Here is a 20,168-nt window from a genome sequence, read left to right as displayed (position 1 = left end):
GCCCATGGCAGGGGGGTTGGAACTGGATGATCTTAAGGTCCTTTCCAACTCTAACTATTCTATGATTCTATGATTCTAAGTGTAGTTGATGGCTTGGCAGAGAGGTTGGCTCAAAAAAGAGGTTGAGTTAAGGTTGGTCAGTACTTATTAAGTAATCTTGCAAGGATAAAAGTGTGTACTCAGGCTGGGAAAACGATGAAGAGATTTTAGAGGGTCAGAGACCAAATAAATTTAGACAAATTGAAGGATGCAGGGGGGAAGAAGTAGATTGGTAAAAAAGGAAAGGCATAGCAACTGATCTGAAAATGAGCCAACAGTGAAGTCAGTGATAAAATGGTCATTTTTAGAAATAAAAAGAGAAGCAACAAAAATGTGGGCTAGGTATAGTAAAAGACTTAAGCAACAGGTTAAACTACTATGACATGTAACAGTTAGGTGCCTACTCCCTGGAGTGAAATTAAAAACTGGAAGCAGAGCACCTATGCTTCTAGTACATTTCCTGAGGAGAGTTAAGTGCTTTGAGAAGGCAATCCATATGTTTTTGTGTTGATGCAGGAGTTTCCTCTAATTAGTCTCCAAGAAATACAGTGGTATACTTGAGCTCTACTCCAGTTTTTACAAAATGCCTAATTCGGTAACAGTTACTCATAGCAAGTGCCTAAGAGTGAAGCTTCAGTCAGATTTGCTCTTCTGGGTTTTTTTTTGCCCCAAGAAGTCTTGGTGTACCACAGTCCTTGTGACATGATTGTAGGCAGGTGCATTCTTTCACATGGAGCCTGGAAATGCATTCCTGAGAGTAGGCAGCTACAACTTTTCTTTAAAGGAGCTGTGAGAGGCATTCTGTAATTGGATTTCTGTGGTTCTTCTTTTGCAGCCACAATTAGTTTAGCAGCCTGATGGCTAGACACTTGTCCAGCAAATGAGGGGCTTGGGATGTAGACATTCTTCGGCCTGGAATAGTATGAAACGATGCCCCGGATTTGAGGACAATGTCCTAAACATCATTATGGAGACAGGAAACACATAGTTTCATAAGTTACCCATTCCTTAATGATGGTTCATTTAAGCTATGCAAGAATTTCGTAGGACTTTGTCATAAGAAGCAAAAAAATGCAACTGAATTCAACTTTAGCCTGTAGACTATTTCTCTTGTTTGAGAAAGGCTCAGTCCTGACAATACTTATCAGAGAGGGACATGCTGAAAAATTAGGCACTATACTGTCTACTTACTGTGTATGTGTTTGGCTGTTAGACAAAATACTAATATCTTCAAAATTTTCAAGCTGAACGGTAAAGCTGGTTAATGAATGTCCTGTCCTTAGGAAAGTGTTGTGCATTAATACAAGATTACCTCTTTTCATCCCTTCTCTGAGTACATACATTGAGTCCTACATATAGCCTCTGAAAAAATAAAAAAATAAACAAGAAAACGAGGGGGGAGGAATACAGGGAATTTATGTAACATTGCTGAGGGGATGTTTATTGTAGTCATAGATTGATACAGACGTGAAGTACAGGAAGGTAACGTGAGGCTCAAAAGGTTAAGTATTAAGTACAAAATAATACTATTCATGCAGATGTTTCCTTACTGCTCTTTTATGTCAAAGAATTGAGAAAATAAACAAGTACAGGTATTACTGCTTCTAAATGACTAAGTTTGAATACGTGCAAAGCAACTAACAATCATTTCTGGTCCATCATGTTAGCTTCCCACTTGTAACTTTAGAAACCCAATCTGGCTGCTTTGACACCTGGTTATTTTCATTTGTTCAGAAGTAAAGCTAGATGTAAGGAAAATAGGATTTGGCACTTAGTCTTTCTCTTTTTGTGCCTTTTTAATATGTATTTTAATTTTGTGCCTATTCTAATATATTCATTTGGAAATGTTTTGTTAGTGATGAAATTAATAATATACTTTAAAAATACTTGTTTAAGTTTTATGAAACTAAGATAAAACTGTAAATCCACAAAATGAATATAATTACATGTTCATACACGTCTGCATTGTTTGTAAAAGTGAATGTATTTCATAAAATAAGCACAGTCCAGTTAAAATCTGAACCCCCACAAATATCTCAGTGCACTGTTAATGACTCTGGTCAACATTACAGAAGTTCTCCAAGCAACCAGTCCTCCTCCAGTGACCCAGGACCCAGTGGGAGCAGCCAGTGGAGACAGCAAGTGGGATATGATGGGTATGGGTGATTTTTTAATTTTTTTAAATCTCGCTATAGTTCTCATGCATCTTCTCTGAGAAGCAAAATGTATGTGGATGTTTCACTTTTTAGATATGTTTGCAAACTCTGCTAGTATATTTTAAGATGTACAGTTTTATTGATCTTTAATATAACCATTTTGAAGTCATACTGCTTTAACTCTTTAGGACCAAATTTTTATTTTCCAATTCAGGTAAATAGCAAGCAGTTCTGAGGTTTGTTTTCCCAGGAACAGGCCATAAGTTGACAAGTAATTCGGATAACTCAGAACTAGAATAAAATAATAATATCTCCTCCATTTACTTCAGTGGAAGGATGTTTGATTAAAAAATCACCTTTATGGTCTTCAAAGGTTTTATTTCCTATTATGCTTGTTACAGTGGTATCCATTCTCTTGCATCTCTCCTCAGAGAAGTAGCACTCTTTCAGAGGTCTCTTCTCCCTAAAAGGGTGTTGCAGTATATAAATAGTTCTTTTACATTCCTATTAATCCCTTGGTTCTGAAATTCAAGAAATTAGCTATCTGTGTAAAAGATTATCCCCATATACTGTCCATGTTGTAAGAATATTATGAGAGACATCTGCTCTAAATCACTTTAAATTTATCACTTTGTTGTATAAATATAGCTGGCGAAAACACTCCTGTTATAAAATGTTGAGCTATGGCAGTATCTACATAGCAAAACATAAAAGCATTCCAGACTTGCCATGTGGCTTTCAGAAGCTACTTTTCAGAAAAAATGTGACTATTGAAAACATCAGCTTGACTCCTTGTCTGTAAGCTTAATATTGCTTTGGCATGATTGTTCGTGGATAAGATATAGCAGATAGCATGATATAGCAGATATGTATGCAGTATCTTGGAGACTCATTGAGGAATTTCAGAATACTCAGAAATCTCTAGCAGTTAAATAGATGCTAATAATTCAATTAAAACTACAGCGTTTTTTTTAATAGTAAACCCATGATAATGCATTCTGTGTCATTCTGTCAGCAGAGTTATTTCTAAAAGCAACCTTGGTTTTGGTGTGTTGTTTTGTGAAATAATGTTAACTTTTGCAATATGATACAAAGGAATGGATCGGGTAGTAGCTTATGTGTTCCAAGTGTGAAAACAAGCAAAACTGAAGAATTACTTTGTGTGGGGCTTACTTCATAAAGCAGTATACACTGTCATATTTCTCCATTGCAAAAACCTTTGGATGTATAGCCCCAGGAATTAATTTCTTCTTGAAGTTCAGTGTCATTTTGTGCTGTTCACACTCAAAATACAACAGTGCACTGTTAAAAAAATTGCATGTAAATATTCCCATGCCATCTTTGGTGAGGTACTGGAATGGGTTGCCCAGGGAGGTTGTGAATGCTCCATCCCTGACAGTGTTCAAGCCCAGGTTGGATGAAGCCTTGGGTGATATGGTTTAGTGTGAGGTGTCCCTGCACATGGCAGGGGGGTTGGAACTAGATGATCTTAAGGTCCTTTCTAACTATTCTATGATTCTATGATCTTTGGAAATGTTATTATACTTGCTTGGTGTGGGGAGGTGTTGATTGCTAAAACAAATCGTAAACTATTTGCTTTGAAGAGAAAAGAAGCTGTTGTTCAACATGTAACTGGTTTTCCAGGGATAAAAAATAAACAGCCTAATTCTCTGCTTACCTTAAAAGGTGCCAGTCCCCTTTGCTCCATGAACATCACCAAGGTTCAGGCTCACTGGAGTGTGAAGGAGGCAGAGAACGAGAGGAAACTTTGGAAGGAACTAGACATTCTGGTAATACAGAACCACACTATCTTGAGAATAAATGTTCTTTACAATGCAGTGCCTATTGAAATACAGAGGTTTGATTTGCAAAATGCATGTAATACAGTAGTGAAAGCAGGGTTGGTTACAGACAGTCTAAAAGAATAAGGTATGGGTTTAGACACTTGGAACTTCAGAAAGCCTCATGAATGATAGAAAAGCAGGTTCAACTTCATTTAATAATCATTGAAAAATTAAATCTTAGGAAATTCTACAAAGATACACGTCTCTGATTCCAAAGAGTGTGCAGGTTTGAAACCTGATGCTAAGCCATGTACCTTTTTTCTTTGTGCAAGTATACTCATCTTTTTGACATTCAGAAATTAAAGCATAATTATTTATGGCAGAAACGAAGTGGCATGCACCATCAACCAAAGTCCTGAGTTCCTACAAAGACCGGGCTTTACAAAAAGAAGGCAGTGGCAAGGAGTCACCAAACAAGCTTTCACATGTAAGTCTTTTACTTGGAAGTCATTCAAAACTCTGAAAAAAAAACCAAACCCAAACCAAAGACCAAAACGCCCCACTCTGGACCTAAAAAAAGAAATCTTAACAGTACATTTCAGTAATTTATGAAGAAAACTGTATTTTGGGAGGGAAAGAGTGTGCTCACCTAAGTGTGGGGTGAATTGATTATGCTTAATCTGTGTTTATAAACTAAGAACTCCAAGAGGGCTTGGGTCTGGGGCACTGAGGAGATAAAACTAGTATAGTCTACACTCAGTTCTGTATTTTCAGCTTCATTTATACTGGCTTGCTTAATCTGTAAAGTATTTCATTTCCTTTAAAAACCCTTAAACAATTCTTCAAGATACAACTTGTCATGTTGTGTGAAATACCTACGTAGTGTAATTATCAATAAGCACTATAAAAACTTAGTTTTTATGTTGGGAACGTTGAACAGATTTCTCATCTACTTAGGTTACTGCCTTGTCTTCAGTAATGGCAAAATCCTCATTATGTGGTGATAGAAAGTACGCTGATGATATATACAGTCTATTTGGTTTTTGTGTGTTTATTGAACGGAAAAACCTGCTCTATGCAGTAGGAATCTTCACTGTTTGAAGACTTATATTAGCAAGAATATGTGGCCAGTTTCCCATCTTATGTACATTGATACCTTATGAGAATCTAGCTTGATACCTCTCAAAAAATTATCATAAACAGAATCATGCTGTAGACTGATGTAAGTGAAGATAAAAATATCCTCATTTACCTTAAGTCAAACTTGACAGCTGGACTCAGTAATGTAACAATCAACGTTAAACAGAGCACTGATATCAAAGTTAAGTGCTGAGCTTGCTTAACTTCAGTCAGAGCTTTATACTAATAGCAGCTCTCCTGCTTTTAAGATGGTGGAGATCTGAACCAAAAATTTCATAATGGGCTCATGTTTTTGTTTGCCTGCATATGCATATGTGTAGTGCAGATGCAAAAGAGCTGTATTGTGTAAAGTAAGAACCAGCATTATTACAAAGAGAATACAAATAAAACAAGACTATTTTGTTGTTGGATGCAGTAAAACAGAAAAAAAAAGTGATCACCTTATAAAAGACCTTGTAATGTTCTCTTGTGCATCTGCTTTGTGTTCAACTCAGTTTGCCATAATACTCTGCCAGCCAGTGAAGTTCACAAGGGCTACAACAAATGTACAAGAGCTCTGTAAAATATTTAACCATTAGAAAAAGTCTATGCTGTCAATGTCAATATTAAATACTATTTATATCAATATATTGTCAATATCAATATTAACTAATATTTTTCTCTATTAATTTGGGGGAAGAAGGATAGGGGTGTATTTCACTGGCTATCTTCAAGCTTTCTCTGTTCTCCTGGGATAAATACCATATTCCTGCTGGGTTTTGGGGTTGGATGTTTTTTGATTGTTGGTTTTGGTTTTGGGGGGAGAGGGAGGGGCACAAGGAAATGAATAAAATCATCTAAGCCATGGCCATAGAGAACTTTGAGCAGTTCACGATTTCTCTTGTCACTAGCTGTTGTCCAATTTCTCTGCTGCTTACAGGGTCAGAAAGGTGCCCAAGCATATACATTCAGCAACATACAAGAAATTTTTGGGAAGGTTCGCAAGTGAAATATGTCTTCTGAGGCTAATTTTATGCCTTTGAGCCCCCTTTCCCCATTTCTTTCCACTTTGGTTCCATTTTACACTTACAGTAAGAAGTAATGTGTTTTCCCCAGACACCTTTCTCAAAGTCTCTCCTCGAAAACACTGCTCATTGTATTTTTATCAATAGTTCAGTAGTTCCATTGTAAAGGTTAGAATGAATGCAAATAACCCCCCTTTTTTTGGAAAATAATTTTCACAGATTTTGAGGCCTGCTAATTTCCATATGGAATAGAAGTATAATTTCTGGAAAGGCTGCCTTGTCTAACTACTTTAATGTGTGAGCAGCAGATATATTTATATGCATTTGTTATGAGGGGGATCTCATAAAAAAGTTTGTCAGCCTTCCCATTTATATTCTACCTAATAGAAGTCCATCTGCCCTTATTCTGTCTGCTCTGTCATATAGATAAATTAATCCAACTACCTAAAATGTCTTTAAAAAATGAAACACACACACAATCTCAAAACAGCCTAACTTTATTAAAACAAATGCCTGACATAATTATTCCATTTCAACAGCCATGCTTACATTAGGGCCCTGTGAGTTAGGTTACTTTTATCTGGTACATATAAATCACAATTGGTTTCAATTTCGTTATCCACACATCCAATTGGATTTGTTCCAATAAGCTGCATATTTCACCCACACTGAGAAAAAGCCAGCAATAATTCAGTCTTTTGTGTTTCTCAGATTTGCAATAGAACTTGTTTAAACAAATAATTACCAGTGCTTCTAGCTTTAACAAATGCTTATTTTAACTGTTCAGAAATGCAATTTTATGGATGTTAAGCAGGTCTTATAATCAGAAAATTCAAGTGCAATCGTAAGATTTGCCATAGAAGATGGAATGAGAGCTTTTTACTTGTGGTGACATCAACCTTTAATGTATCTATCCAGCTGTGCAATTCATTTCATAGAAACTGGTGGTATAATTAGCTCTTTTCATACTTTTGCAGTTATATTATAGCATACTGTAAAAAATATCAAAGGGTATTTGAATGGAACAAATTGAGTAATTTATATAAAATAAATATTTTACTATTTAACTTGAGAAGGGTCTTTTTTTGTTTGTTTTCTTGTTGTTAAGATTGGAGACAAAAGCTGTTCAAGCCACTCCAGCAGCAACACTCTATCCAGTAATACATCCAGTAACAGTGATGAAAAACACTTTGGTTCTGGAGATCTGATGGATCCAGAGCTGCTTGGATTAACATATATAAAGGGGGCTTCTACTGACAGTGGAATCGATACAGCTCCCTGCATGCCTGCTCCTCTTCTGGCTCCTTTGCACCTTGCTGGCAGCAGGTCTGGAGTACATTGTCGTAGTGAGCAGTGGACCGAGTCTTCCGAAACTGCTGGGCCAGATGATGATCCAGCTAAAATCTATGCTGTTCATAGCTATGCCTCTGCTATTTCTGCCAGTCATACAGCTGAAGGCAGTATGGGAGACTTAAGTGAGATCTCCTCTCATTCCAGGTATGTGTTTCTTATAAATTAGGGTTTGTGGAGTATAGATTAACATACAAAGAACTCTTTTACATTGTTCTTATTTTGTTTACCTCTCTTTGAAAGTGCAGTTCACTGATTTTGATTTTTTTGGTTGTACTTAAATGCCTATTTGAGCAATTTTCAGGCAATTTTTCATGGGTACTTAAAAAGTGAATCTAGCCCTACTCCTAGATCTGATGGAAATTTATATGTGACCTTGTGCACTTTGATTAGGTTTTCAAAGTCTGGAGACATCCCTGAGTAAAAATGAAGTCTGCACCTATTATTTCAAATACTTATTTGTTTTGGTACAGTGTAACAAATTACTTGGGAGGTAATGCTGAGAGAAAGAAAAAAACCTGCAATGAACAATTTTTGCAAATAGTGATATATAATTTTTACACATAATGAAACTGCATTACTTAACATCCTCCCTAATCTATGTTATTGAGATGTGTTCTCACAATTTTGTTTGTTGAACTGAATTTCTGATTAATTTTCGGCTCTTCTTTTTATTACCAATGGAATGTCTGTATGGTACATCTATTGTAAAGCAAACTTTGAAAGTGCACGTTTACAGCTGGTTGCCTTTGTCTATCAATTTCCATTTTATGGTGACTTTGAAGTTGAACCTTTGGTCTATGTGTTAAGGTTTCTATTCTGTAAAGAATAGAAGAAAATTCTCTGTATTTATTTCCTCATGATTTTCTGGTTTTTAATGTCAATCAACACAGAAAAATAACCAAATAATAACTTCTATCCCTACTTCTTTGTATGCTTGTCGTAAGTGAATTAGTCTTGTATACTTACGTAGACTTCTAGATATTTCTTTCACAGGTTATAGAAAATAGTACAGACTATTGTGAAAACTAGGTAAATGCTTTCACATTTTTTACTACCCCTATGATAATGCAGAAGCTCCAGATTTACTCTGCTTTGTGTGTGTTGAGATTTAATTTTATATGTTGTACTGCTAAAGTGCCTTTATATATTTTTATATTTTATACTTCTAAAGTGCCAGAAATTTTTTCTAGGACTGTTTTTCTAGGACTTCATCATAATGAGCTGAAATAGATTTCTAATGGCTAGAATGTGTATCCTCAGCATATATGTGGCAGCTGTCATATTTAAAGTGCCAGGAGCCAGTAAGCAATCTGCTGCTCTCTTCTATGGAAGCAACCTTTTATGGAATAATGAACAGTAATTTAAAAAAATCATAGATTTTAAGTGAATTTACCTAGGCATTTCCAAAGTAGTAATTTGTGTTGAGATGATAACTCACATTAGGATTGCGCAATTACACTTTGGCGATAGCCATGTTTTTAAATGGGCCCCTTCTAATTTGTGAGCCAAATTTTTCTACTATGGAAAAATATAAGACTTCTGTGACCCAACTTTTTTATTTAAACTTTGATTACATATCCTTCAAATTACATTGGAGTGACAAATAATTTTGCAGTCGAGTTTAAATGTGGCATCACCTATACAGCATCCACAGGCATCCATTATTAAAATATCTCATTTTGCTCTGATGCTGCAATATTGATGTGTTCTAATAAACAAAAGAAAGTTAACATTTAAACATGCGATATCTTCTGCTGAATCCTATATTTTCTGACTGGTCAGACATTGAGTTTGTATATCTTCAATAATGAAATTCGAACACCATTGAGGCATTCATACATGATTATTTTGTGAATATTAAACAGTAAACTTGTTCTGCAGTAGCTAAACAATGTAAAACTTCAAGACACAAGCCCACAGACTGGTGGAATGTCATTGATTTATAACTTCAACATTTCTTTACTAAAATTGTATTCTGTTTACTGAAAAAAAAATAAATGCACAGGAAAGATGTTTGTTGGTTGAAAGATACTGGCCTGATTCTCTAACATCATTAGGTAAAGAACCCTCTGAAGAATCTAATACTATAGTGTCTGAGTAAGATTTACAGAATTAAACCTGCTGTGGGAAACAGTATGTCAAACTACAAGACTGACTTGAGCTGTGCAAAACACTGTCTCACAGCTCTGTTCTGAACAGGTTTATCTCTCCTATTTTATATTAATTATGCACATGAATTATCAAATACCTTCATGTTACTGTAGCTGAAACAGCTTAGCTTTGTTGCTTTTAGTTTTGCTTTTTTTCTTATACATTTTTTGCATCCTAAAAATGTATACTGCTTGTTCCAACCATTGCACTCAGCTCATTATCTAAAACCAGGCTTTTATAGGCATTTTATTTCTTCAATTTAACCATATTGCCTTATTTAAAATCTACAGAATGAGGTTGGATGCTCAATTTTTCTGAAACTTAAGTTACAAATTGAAGTCTGAAATCCTCTGGATAATGTCCTTGCTGTCGATCTGATATGTATTTTACATTGCGCTTCAGTGTTTACTTCATCTTTAAATTTCAATTTTTCATAACTGAATTATGTTCTTTCACCTCATCAGTACATATTTTATTTGCATGTTTGAAATTATAGCAAGCAAAAATGCTTATAACATCACTCGCATTATTTTCTTCCCCACAAACCTCATAATCTCATTTCTACTTTTTGGGAAGAGAAGAGAGAAAATAAAGTTGGTTTAAGATTAAATGTGCATCCTAACTGTGACCAGAATTATTAATCCATTACCTTATTCATTCAACTCTTCCACAATAGGCATTTTAATTTGATCTAATGACATCTATTCATGTTCATTGCTTCTACCTGACACTGCGTGGACAGCAAAGTACCCATGTCTGATACACTTTCAGCAGCACTTTCTAGTCCTCTGTGAAGTATTTAAATGATTTTGGGTTTAAATTAAAAGATAGCACTGTGTTTTGTGTTTGTAAACCAACAAAGCAAGCAGAGCTGCTTCAGGTTCCAGCCTCTGATATTAGGCAAAGCTCTTGGTTTCTGAATGTTTTGCTTACTTCACCTCCAGTATGAAAAGAAGAAATTCATTCTTGAAGGAAGTGCTTGAATTAGTTAATTCTAAATAATTTTGAGAGTCTTCAGTAAAAGCTTTCACTAGTGTCTTCTAATGAAATAGAAGTGGCTATTCATAATAGAAGAGGCTATTAAAATTATCCAGAGGACTGTTTCTGTTGAACTGAAATTTACTTCTGTTAATATTAAATTCTTAACTCTGCTGAATGAAAGGCAAGGTTTGATGGGGCTTTCGGCAACCTGGTCTAGTGGAAGTTATCTGTAGAAAATTACTGTACCAATATCGCTGCCTTGATTTTAACCTTGAAAAAAACTTCAGAATTATTGCTGCAAAGCATTTCTTATTTATTGTATGGCAGATTTCATTTTTGCTTTTGTCTTTATTTTTTCAGTGGCTCACATCATTCAGGAAGTCCATCAACACATTGCTCTAAAAAGAGTGGCTCCCTAGACACCTCTAAAGTCTATATAGTGTCGCAGAGTAGTAGCCAACAGATTTCTGGGTCAGTTTCAAAACCTTATCACAGACAAGGAGCAGTGAGTAAATATGTCATTGGATGGAAAAAATCAGAAGGAAGTCCTACACCTGAAGAATCTGAAGTTTCTGAGTGCCATGAGTAAGAACTGTTTAATTTTATTGGGGGAAGAAGGGCAGTGAAAATAAATTTTAAAATAGGTTAGAAATAAAAAAATTACAAATTCTTCACTTTTAAATGTTTGAGGTTTTCTTTTCTGTACCTTTATGTTTCAAAGATACATTATATAAAAAAAAAGACAATAACTGCACAGGATGCTGTCTTCTCTGTTCTATCCAGCTGCACCATTTTCCCATCTGTCAAATTAAGCAAGTTGACAGAACTTGCTGAAAGTGTGTATGGCTATGTCAGACAGCCTGAATTTCCATTTTGAATCTCTAGGAGACAATTGCGAATTTACAGTTTTAATGTCTTAAAGACCTTTTCTACAAATCTTCATGAACTTCAGTTAAAAAAAGTTTCCTTCCAAATGTTTCTGTATTAAACCTTGCTACCTTGTTGCCAATTATGTTGACTAATACATCACAGGTGGGAGAGGTGCCATAAACGTACCAGTGATCTATGGTAGATAATTTTTTTTAATAGTGCCAGTTGGGGATATTTCAGTGGTTCTTTGGTATCTTTTTCTGACTTTGTTTTTAATGTAGAGATACAAACTCCTAGTTAGGACCCCACAGGAAAAAGATTAATTGTGGATATACCTGACTCTCTTCATGAGACTACAAAATACAGAGGCTTCAATAAAACTACATATTTTTGTAGCACGTGTCATTTAGGCAGAAATACTTAGAGCAATTCTTACAAACCGCTAAATGTACAGCTTAACACAGGAATAGCTCATGAGGTATCTGTTCATCTTAGGTGGAAGAAAAAGGCTTGCACTTAAAGGCAAAGAAGCAGTATTTTAAATACAGATAGAGATGGTGCTTTCCCAGTGCTGCAACAATAATGTTTGAACGTGCTGTTTAAAACTAACCTTTACATTTTTGTTAGCTTCAAATTCTTCTTCTCAGATAACCTCCTTGCTTTCTTTTTGTGCTTAAGCCATGCAGTTCTATCAATAGGTCAGTCAGTCCTGTATATCTCCATAAATTGGCACGCAGTATCTGATTTTCAAATGTTTAATATGGGATTACTCTTTGCTTAATGGGAGTGGGCTAGTTGCATCTGATATCTCATATTGCATATATGTGCATATTTATGGCAAGGTTCACATTTGAAAATATAATCTAGAATGTGCTATGAAATATGATCCTAAAGTTAAGCTCTTAAATTCCTAATTTTCAAAAGTAGATGATGTTACTACCTTCGTGTCTTGATTATTTGTTTCTTTGCGTTATTGTACTGGTGATTTTATTTTTACACACAGACACAGTATTTTAATTGCTTAAAATGTTCGGTTGTAGTATTTTCACTTGAAAGGTGGAATCGTTGATTCCCACAAGTTTTTCCATTTAGAAGTTGATAGACTCATGAAAATATCTCTTTGTTTTGAATGGAATCTTTAAAATTAATCCTGGTATTTAAACTGAAGCCACGGCAACTTAATATCTTCAAGAGCTAGTACTATTTAAGAAAAATTAATATAATATGGCAACAGTTCCTATATCAGAAAATATTTTCAGATTTTTCCATGGTGTACAGTATTGCTTCACCTCTTTCTTTCTAGGAAAGCTTTCTATACATCACAGAGAAGAAATATCTCTGAGGATAATTATGTTGAAATAAATTAACATCTCTAATTAGCAATGATGATGAAAATCAGGTCAATTGCTGAATGTTGTGCCACTATAGGATATAATTCACTGAGAATTACACTTTACTGTAGCAGAGCTTGTTTCCTCTCTGCTGAAGACAGAGTCACTGATTATGCTGCACTTGGCAGTAAGTAATGGCTTCGAATGTATGTTCTGTGTGATTGGGAATCTCTAGTTCTTTCGATTGCATTTCAGGAGTAAACCTGTTAAAATTCTCTCTCTCTCACTGGAAGGAAGATGAAAGATAATAATTCATTCTGTCTTTTGTTGACTGTAAATAGATTTTTTTATATATATATATATATGATGGTAGTTAAGGAAGACAGCTGTTTTATTTATCTAAAGAGGTTTATAAAATTGCTGATTCACTTGGCGAATGGCACAGTCAATTACCAATGCACTTCCACACTTTAAATGTTGCCATTGATGACCATAGTAATTTTGCCAGTTTGCAATACTGTATACATTATCACACTATAAAATATGTTTTTTCTTGTTTGTTAAGGAAGTAAAAATTAAAACATTTTGTGATGAACTATTGGAAGTGTTGCTGTGAATACAACCTTAACAATAGAGAAGTATGGCGTGTAAAACAGAAAGAGGCAAAGTAGGAAAAGCAATCTGCTTTTTTAAATTGTTCTTTAAAATTCCTAAAATTGATTTTCAGTGGTTTAAGAATTTTATTTTGGACCCACAGTTTCATAAATAGAAAACAATAGCAAAAATATTCTAAATAAGTGTGCTGTGTCAGGAGATAATTCTAACAATTTTTACTTTGTGACAGAAAATGAATGCAGTATTTCAAGTCCAAGAGCACTCTTGCTTCTCTTGCTAAAACACCAATTGTCTCAACAGAGTGTATGATGATATTGATGCTGTGTCTGCATCAAGTCCACTCCAAACTTCTGTGAGGAATGCTATTGTTGAAAGCCAGCAAGTCTTGTCCAAAGAAGATTTTCTGAAGTTGATGCTGCCAGACAGCCTTCCAATGGAGGAGGGGAGAAGGAAGGTTAGCTACTTTCTTCAACTCTGTGTATCTCAGATCAAGTTAACTTAGAAATAAATTTCTGGTGTTCCCCAAGTTGGTATAGAGAAAGCAGTATCATTTTGTATAACCAAAGTATATGCTGTGGTTTTGTTATAAATTCTGACCATAAGCCCCAAAATACGATTTCCCACAATATGGAAATGATTTCTAGTTTTTGATGATTATGTATGAAATAGGGTATTTGTTTAAATATATATTTGCTTAGCTTGAGCAGGAACAAGTGCAGGTTGAGCAACTTAATTTTAATTTGAAAGGTTAAAAGTAACATTTTCAGGATTGGATACCTAAATTTATACACCTACTATGATATTAAGGCACATAAATAAAAGTAGCCTGCTTTTCCCTGCCCTGTACCAACAATTCTGTTTGAAGTCTGAAACATGATTTTTATGTGGGTACCAGTGGCAACTGCTCAAAAAGCATAATTGCAGGTGCTAGTGGAGAGTATACACAAATCTTTATAGTATGAAGACAATCAGTAATATTTAAAAGTGGATAGAGAACTTAAAATACGCTACTCCCCAAAGTACTACATGATTGTGAATTCTGTGCTTAATGTGGAATAAAGCACAAAGCAATTAAATTACTTGAGATAATTGTCACACTTTGCTATTAACTCTATGCTCTCCTAACCCACCATGTTTATATAATGTGCGAAATAGCATAATCATCATGTCTGAACAAAAGTAACACGTGGGAATCCTCTTAACAACAGAGTTGAATTTAAAATTCAGATCATATATATATTCTTAACATGCATAATGTTAAGTATGCATTACATGTGTTTGAATTTTCATCAGTAATGTCCTAGAGGTTTTTATAATTCGATTGATAATTAGTTTTTTTGTGATGATTTCAAGAGCTGCCAATGTTTCTGGCTTCCTAAATAAGAAATAACAACATCTGAGGAAATGTGCCATTCTGAGTTAAATTTCTGCTGTCCCCTTCCCCTTGCAAGATACCCAAATAAAAGCTCACTAAGTGAGAAAGGGCCATGGACCCTGACTCACAGTGGTTCCCCAGCCATAGGACTCAGCAGTATAGTCTTTGATTATGCCTTCAGAGGTGCATCAATTGCCATTAACAGAAAAGTCAGAAAGGAGTTTTCTGAATATGTAAGATTCTATAGAGCCAAATTACGCTTTTTATTTGGTTCTGTTTTACCTTCTTTTTTACCTTCTTGGATGGAACAATGAGCCCTCTAGGTAATGTTTGATTTTTATTGCACTCTGAAGGAAAACTCTGTAAAGCTCCAGCAGTTAACATTCAACATGTTTGGATGGTTAGTGAACAACCCTTATAGATAAAAGATGCAATATAATGTTGAGGAGACTTAAGTAACAGCCACAAATTGCATTAAGATGCTTGCTGAGAATATCCAAGAAAGAGGATTTGAGACCCTTTGATTCAGAGAGTAGAAGTTTTTAACCCTCTGTCCAGTGTGGTCTCTAATTAAGCTCAGGGTCTTTTGGTAATTTTTAATCACTGCTTATAGAAGAATGCCATAAATACATTAATTTAAGGATGCTGTGTGTGTCCTCTATCCAGTCATTTAGGGATGCTGCTTATGCCTGTTCTATTGCTCATTTTACATATGTGTTAAAAGTTTTAGGTTATGTTTATTCCCACAGCCCATATCTGTTTCAGGCAAATCTCTAGATCTAATGTAGTATTTTGATGCTTTCCTAGATTGGAATCTGAATATCTCCCCTAATTTTCTCTGGGATGTAGTTAAGCATTCTAATAATAGAGCATGTCCTGTATTATTCTCAAAATAGATGATTTCCTTAACTACCACTATGAAGTGTATTTAATTATTTTGTAAAGACTGTGTCTTGTGACATAATTGAGCATTTCTGTGTATTCGATGTAGAAGTATTCATCAGTAAGCAAGTTGTCAGAAATACAGCAATGTAGATCTGTTTAATTCTATAATATATTCACTTTTTTAAAAAGCTACTGCTCTTAATCATATATTCTGTATAAGGCGTGTGCAACTCATAATTAGAAAGGAAACAAGACAGGACATTAAATTGTTATATATAAGGCAATAACTAACCTATGCAGATGTGAAGAATAACTGTATTTGCAGTACTGAAGAATGACGTATGACATGGAATGGCCCAATTTTTAGAGTACACCAACATTTTGGTTTCCTGTAGATATTTGGTTGTGGCTTCAGTAACTTCTTTAAATGCATAAACAGTTTTCACTTAAATTTGTTATCCTGTTTTCTAAAGCTATTTCGTGATATCTGGAGAGATGTAGTGTCTCAAATCACTTTTTTCATCCAGTGAATCATATGGCAGGATATATCAGTTTAGAATGTTTAACATTAAAGCATAGTCATTTCAAATAAAAATCAAATAGTTCTATGTATATACTTGAATAAATGTTAACAGAGTTGGTAACCTTATATATATTTCTGGAAAACACTGTTGTCATAAGGCCATGGAGGTTTCATTTAACAATTCAGAATTAATAAAACTACACAGTATCTGATTCATTCATGATGATATGTTCCAAAATATCAAGAGGAAATATGAAAATCCAAGTCAGTAACTCTTTTGAGGCCCCAGTAGATCTGATAGGGTGGAACAAATCTCTGATATTCTGTATTAGCTCAAGAATTCCACAGTGCCTGCCTAGAAAAACACTCCCAAGAGCTGATGATGGGATGTGGTCACTTGAGTTATTTAACCAGTAACATGTGTTCTTATATCTTTGTATTCTGATGTTTAGTTTTCATTCTATGGAAACCTTTCTCCACGGAGGACACTTTATCGTACCTTATCTGATGAAAGTATATGTAGCAACCGAAGAGGATCTTCATATGCTAGCTCTCGAAGTTCAATGCTAGACCAGGCCTTGCCAAATGATATCTTATTCAGCACTACTCCACCATATCACAGCACATTGCCTCCCAGAATGGGCCTGACTCCTGGAATGGGAAATCTGAGAAGTAAGTGGCTGCTGCTATTATTGCTGAGTTTGGCATATTTGTAATAAACAAATCACCAAATATTAAAAAATTATGAAATGTCAAGTCATCATTCTAGTTAGCCTGGTGAAAGAGCATTTGGTCAGCAGTATGTGCTTATGCCATAGTGATCAACACAGACTTATCATGTTTGGAGACAGCATTCACTTTACTGCACAAAATACTTTCATGAGACTGGTGACAGGCAACAAACATTTGTCTGAAGGTACTTCCTATTATAATTTTATTTTCCAGTAAGACCAGCTGGCCTGTTTTGTTTATTTTTATATACATTCAAATAACAGCTAAACAAGACAACTTCTATTTAGAGGATCCTTTTGGTAATGATCCTTTTGGTAGCATCTTAAAGGGAAATGTACAATAGTTTTTATTGTTGCCTCCAGTTTCAAAACTGAATTTTCTGATCCTTATTTTTTGGTGTTAGTAAACCTTTGCAAATAACACTTCATTATTAATGTCAGAAAAAGAAGTAGTCTGGGGTGCGAAGTTAAAACTATTTTATGAAGGTGTCTCTTTACTTATAAGGTCTCCATAAGTGATATCTTTATTATATACTTACCTTGCAATAATTCCAGTATGAAGTGATAAACTCTAAAGTTTGTTGTTATAAAAACTAAAAAAGAAAAAAAAATAGAAAAAATGTACATGCTTATATACCACAGTTCAAATCTCCACATCTGGATACCTATATTTAGGCTACATAACCGTATTTTTATTCAATAAGGGTGAATTGTTTTTATGAAAATGCTGTATCTCTTTACTTTTCAATTATTTTAGGCTGGCCTATAGAGGACACCAGATCTTGGGGGAGAGAATGGGACAGTTAAAAAAAAAAGACACTTTTCGTTACCTACTTTAATATTTTATCACAGCTGACTGCAGTGCAGAAGAACAGTAGAACAATTTAAAGGAATAGTAATTATGAAGTCCATACTTAGGAAGCTATGGGTGGATTTCTTAAAGTGTTAAGGACTTCTGTAGGCACATGTCCAGAGAGAATGCAGACAGATGACTTAGTAATAAAAAAGGCTCTGTCATTCATTGTGTCCTTCAGGAAGCAGCGGTTACTTGCTAACTTTAAGAAACAGCCTTACATACAAAACACTTTTTTAGTTATAGTGGCCTCAGCTATGAGGCCAAGTAGTGTTCATTAATGACTGGTTAATTTTAAACTGGTATCACAAACAAGGGCTGAATTCCTGCTTCAGATGGGAATGCATGCTTAGTGTACCTTTTGCTATTCTAAAAATATTCTTCTACCAGAATGAAACTCTTTACTAAAAATATAATATGTAAAGTTCTTTTGCTTTTACTGATAGGTAATGAAGACCCATTTTGTTTCATCTGAGACTAATTTGGTAGATTGTGTAGTCTATAAGGGAGTTATATATAATCAGGAATCCTGACTAAAATTTTCTTTTACTGTGTTAGGCCTGTGTTTTTAGAGCCATTCTTGTAAGATAAATGTGCAACGGCATCAAACATTCACCATGCTTTTGTTCTGGAGATTGACACAAGGCAATTAATGGTGTATATTCAAGTTGTATACTGCTTCTCCAGCAGTGAAATTTTAGTGGTTTGTGTGTTAGTTCTGTCTTAAACACCTTATTTTCCATTCTTGCTGCTTCTTAGATACAGAAAGTTATTTATACACGTAGCTGGGAAAAAACATGAAACTAGTATCCTGTCAGTCAAAATGGAGCTCATATGGTGATGATATTTTCATATACAACCTCTATTTTCTGCCTTGGTTTTGTATTATTAAAGTGCCTTTCAATGCCAGTGATACAGGATCTTTGATGATGGCTTTTAATTGATTAGCTGTAATTACACTCTGAAAATAAACACTTCATGACTTGGCCACCTTTATTTTCAAAATAAGGTTAGTCAGTATCTCCATATTAGAAACTAACTTTGGCTCTTGTTAGGAAGGTGTTTATAACTCGTGCATAGGTATTTACATTCTATAGCAGTGGTGATGTGAGAGGATTTTTTATATTGATAATTTTAGCTTGAGGTTGCATTTTCAGATATCAAGATTCTTAACTGTCATAGTAATGACTTTTGTAAAATACATGTTTGTGATCTTAAAACATTTTAATTATACTTACGTTTAATGTGTACAGAAGTCAGTGGAAATAGCATGGTTTGGGCTGGAATTAATTTTAGAAAGATACATACATTCTTGCATGTTATTATCCAGCATGGGGTACATGAAATATTGTGGCAGCACCAAGTCTCGTGAGACCCCTCTAGCAAGGAAAAGAGTGTGATTAATAGGTAAGCAAGGCAGCATCAAAACCAAAGTATAACAGGCAACCTTGAAGGATTTCAGTTTACTGAAAAATCAATTATCAGACAAAACAGCCATGCAAATATGTAAACAGAAACTTCAACTTATGTGTGATGTTGATTGTAGGAAGAAGATGAGAAAATTAAGCTATAGGATTTTTTATTTTATCACTGAGGAAAGTGAAGTGATAAAAGAGTTTCTTTCAGTAAAGTCTGAAATGCAGGCTCTGACAGTTGAGTGCTCTTGATTGCACACAGTGCACAAATGTAGGAAGATTTATTTCATTTTATCTTATTTTTAACTTAAACCAGAAAGGCGGATTCATGTAGCTGAGAACTGGAATTTTACCTTGGGGACATTAACAATTCCCTAACTGAGACAGTGCTGTTCATGCTGAGTGATTCTAGCATGGCATACGCAGTTGCAGGTACAAATCTATCCCCATCTTGCGAATTCATGGCAGCTGAACTAGCAGGAAAAGAATGAAAACAATGAGAACCACTGATACAGAACTAGTGTACTAACACAAGTTGGAAGCCCAGGAAGACACAGGGAGGTAGTTTGACATTGCGGGTACTGTGGTCTACTCCTATTATGAAGCACACAAAAAGAAAAGGGAAAGACAAAAATGCCCTAAATGATAACACTGGTATGTTGTACTGTGCTGTGAGGAAAGGAGCAAGGTACAGGATTCTTGCAGTGAAGAAGGTCATAACGAAGGGACTATTTTGTGATGGTATAAGTTCTGAAAGTTCTCTGATTTTACATGCCGTAGGGAGAAGGTTGCCAGCAGTGCAACTATATACGTGTAACTATGTTATTAGAAGAAAATCCATCTTAAAACTGGCTTGCAACCACAGTTAGCTTCAATCCAAAACTAACCTTATTGATAAAAAGCAATATTGATGGAACAGCATCACTGTGCATCGATGATGTGCAAAGTGAAAAATTTGGAAG

The 20,168-nt window shown here is 34.9% G+C and overlaps 1 protein-coding gene across 3 annotated transcripts in view; it reads left to right on the top strand.

The window, feature by feature from the left end:
* Nucleotides 1-20,168, top strand: part of SIPA1L2 (signal induced proliferation associated 1 like 2) — an 88,138-nt gene that overhangs the window by 51,053 nt on the left and 16,917 nt on the right. For all 3 annotated transcript variants that reach the window (XM_031046211.2, XM_031046210.2, XM_005145985.4), the window contains exons 10-16: nt 2,112-2,195; nt 3,882-3,985; nt 4,363-4,466; nt 7,232-7,620; nt 10,969-11,193; nt 13,725-13,878; nt 16,660-16,879. In XM_031046211.2, coding sequence (XP_030902071.1) covers nt 2,112-2,195; nt 3,882-3,985; nt 4,363-4,466; nt 7,232-7,620; nt 10,969-11,193; nt 13,725-13,878; nt 16,660-16,879 — 1,280 coding nt within the window. The remainder of the gene's footprint in view (nt 1-2,111; nt 2,196-3,881; nt 3,986-4,362; nt 4,467-7,231; nt 7,621-10,968; nt 11,194-13,724; nt 13,879-16,659; nt 16,880-20,168) is intronic.

This window comes from Melopsittacus undulatus, chromosome 3 (genome assembly GCF_012275295.1).
Source record: "Melopsittacus undulatus isolate bMelUnd1 chromosome 3, bMelUnd1.mat.Z, whole genome shotgun sequence".
NCBI classification, from domain to species: Eukaryota; Metazoa; Chordata; class Aves; order Psittaciformes; family Psittaculidae; genus Melopsittacus; species Melopsittacus undulatus.
The sequence above is the reverse complement of the archived record's forward strand: the minus strand, read 5'-3'. Positions and strand labels throughout refer to the sequence as shown.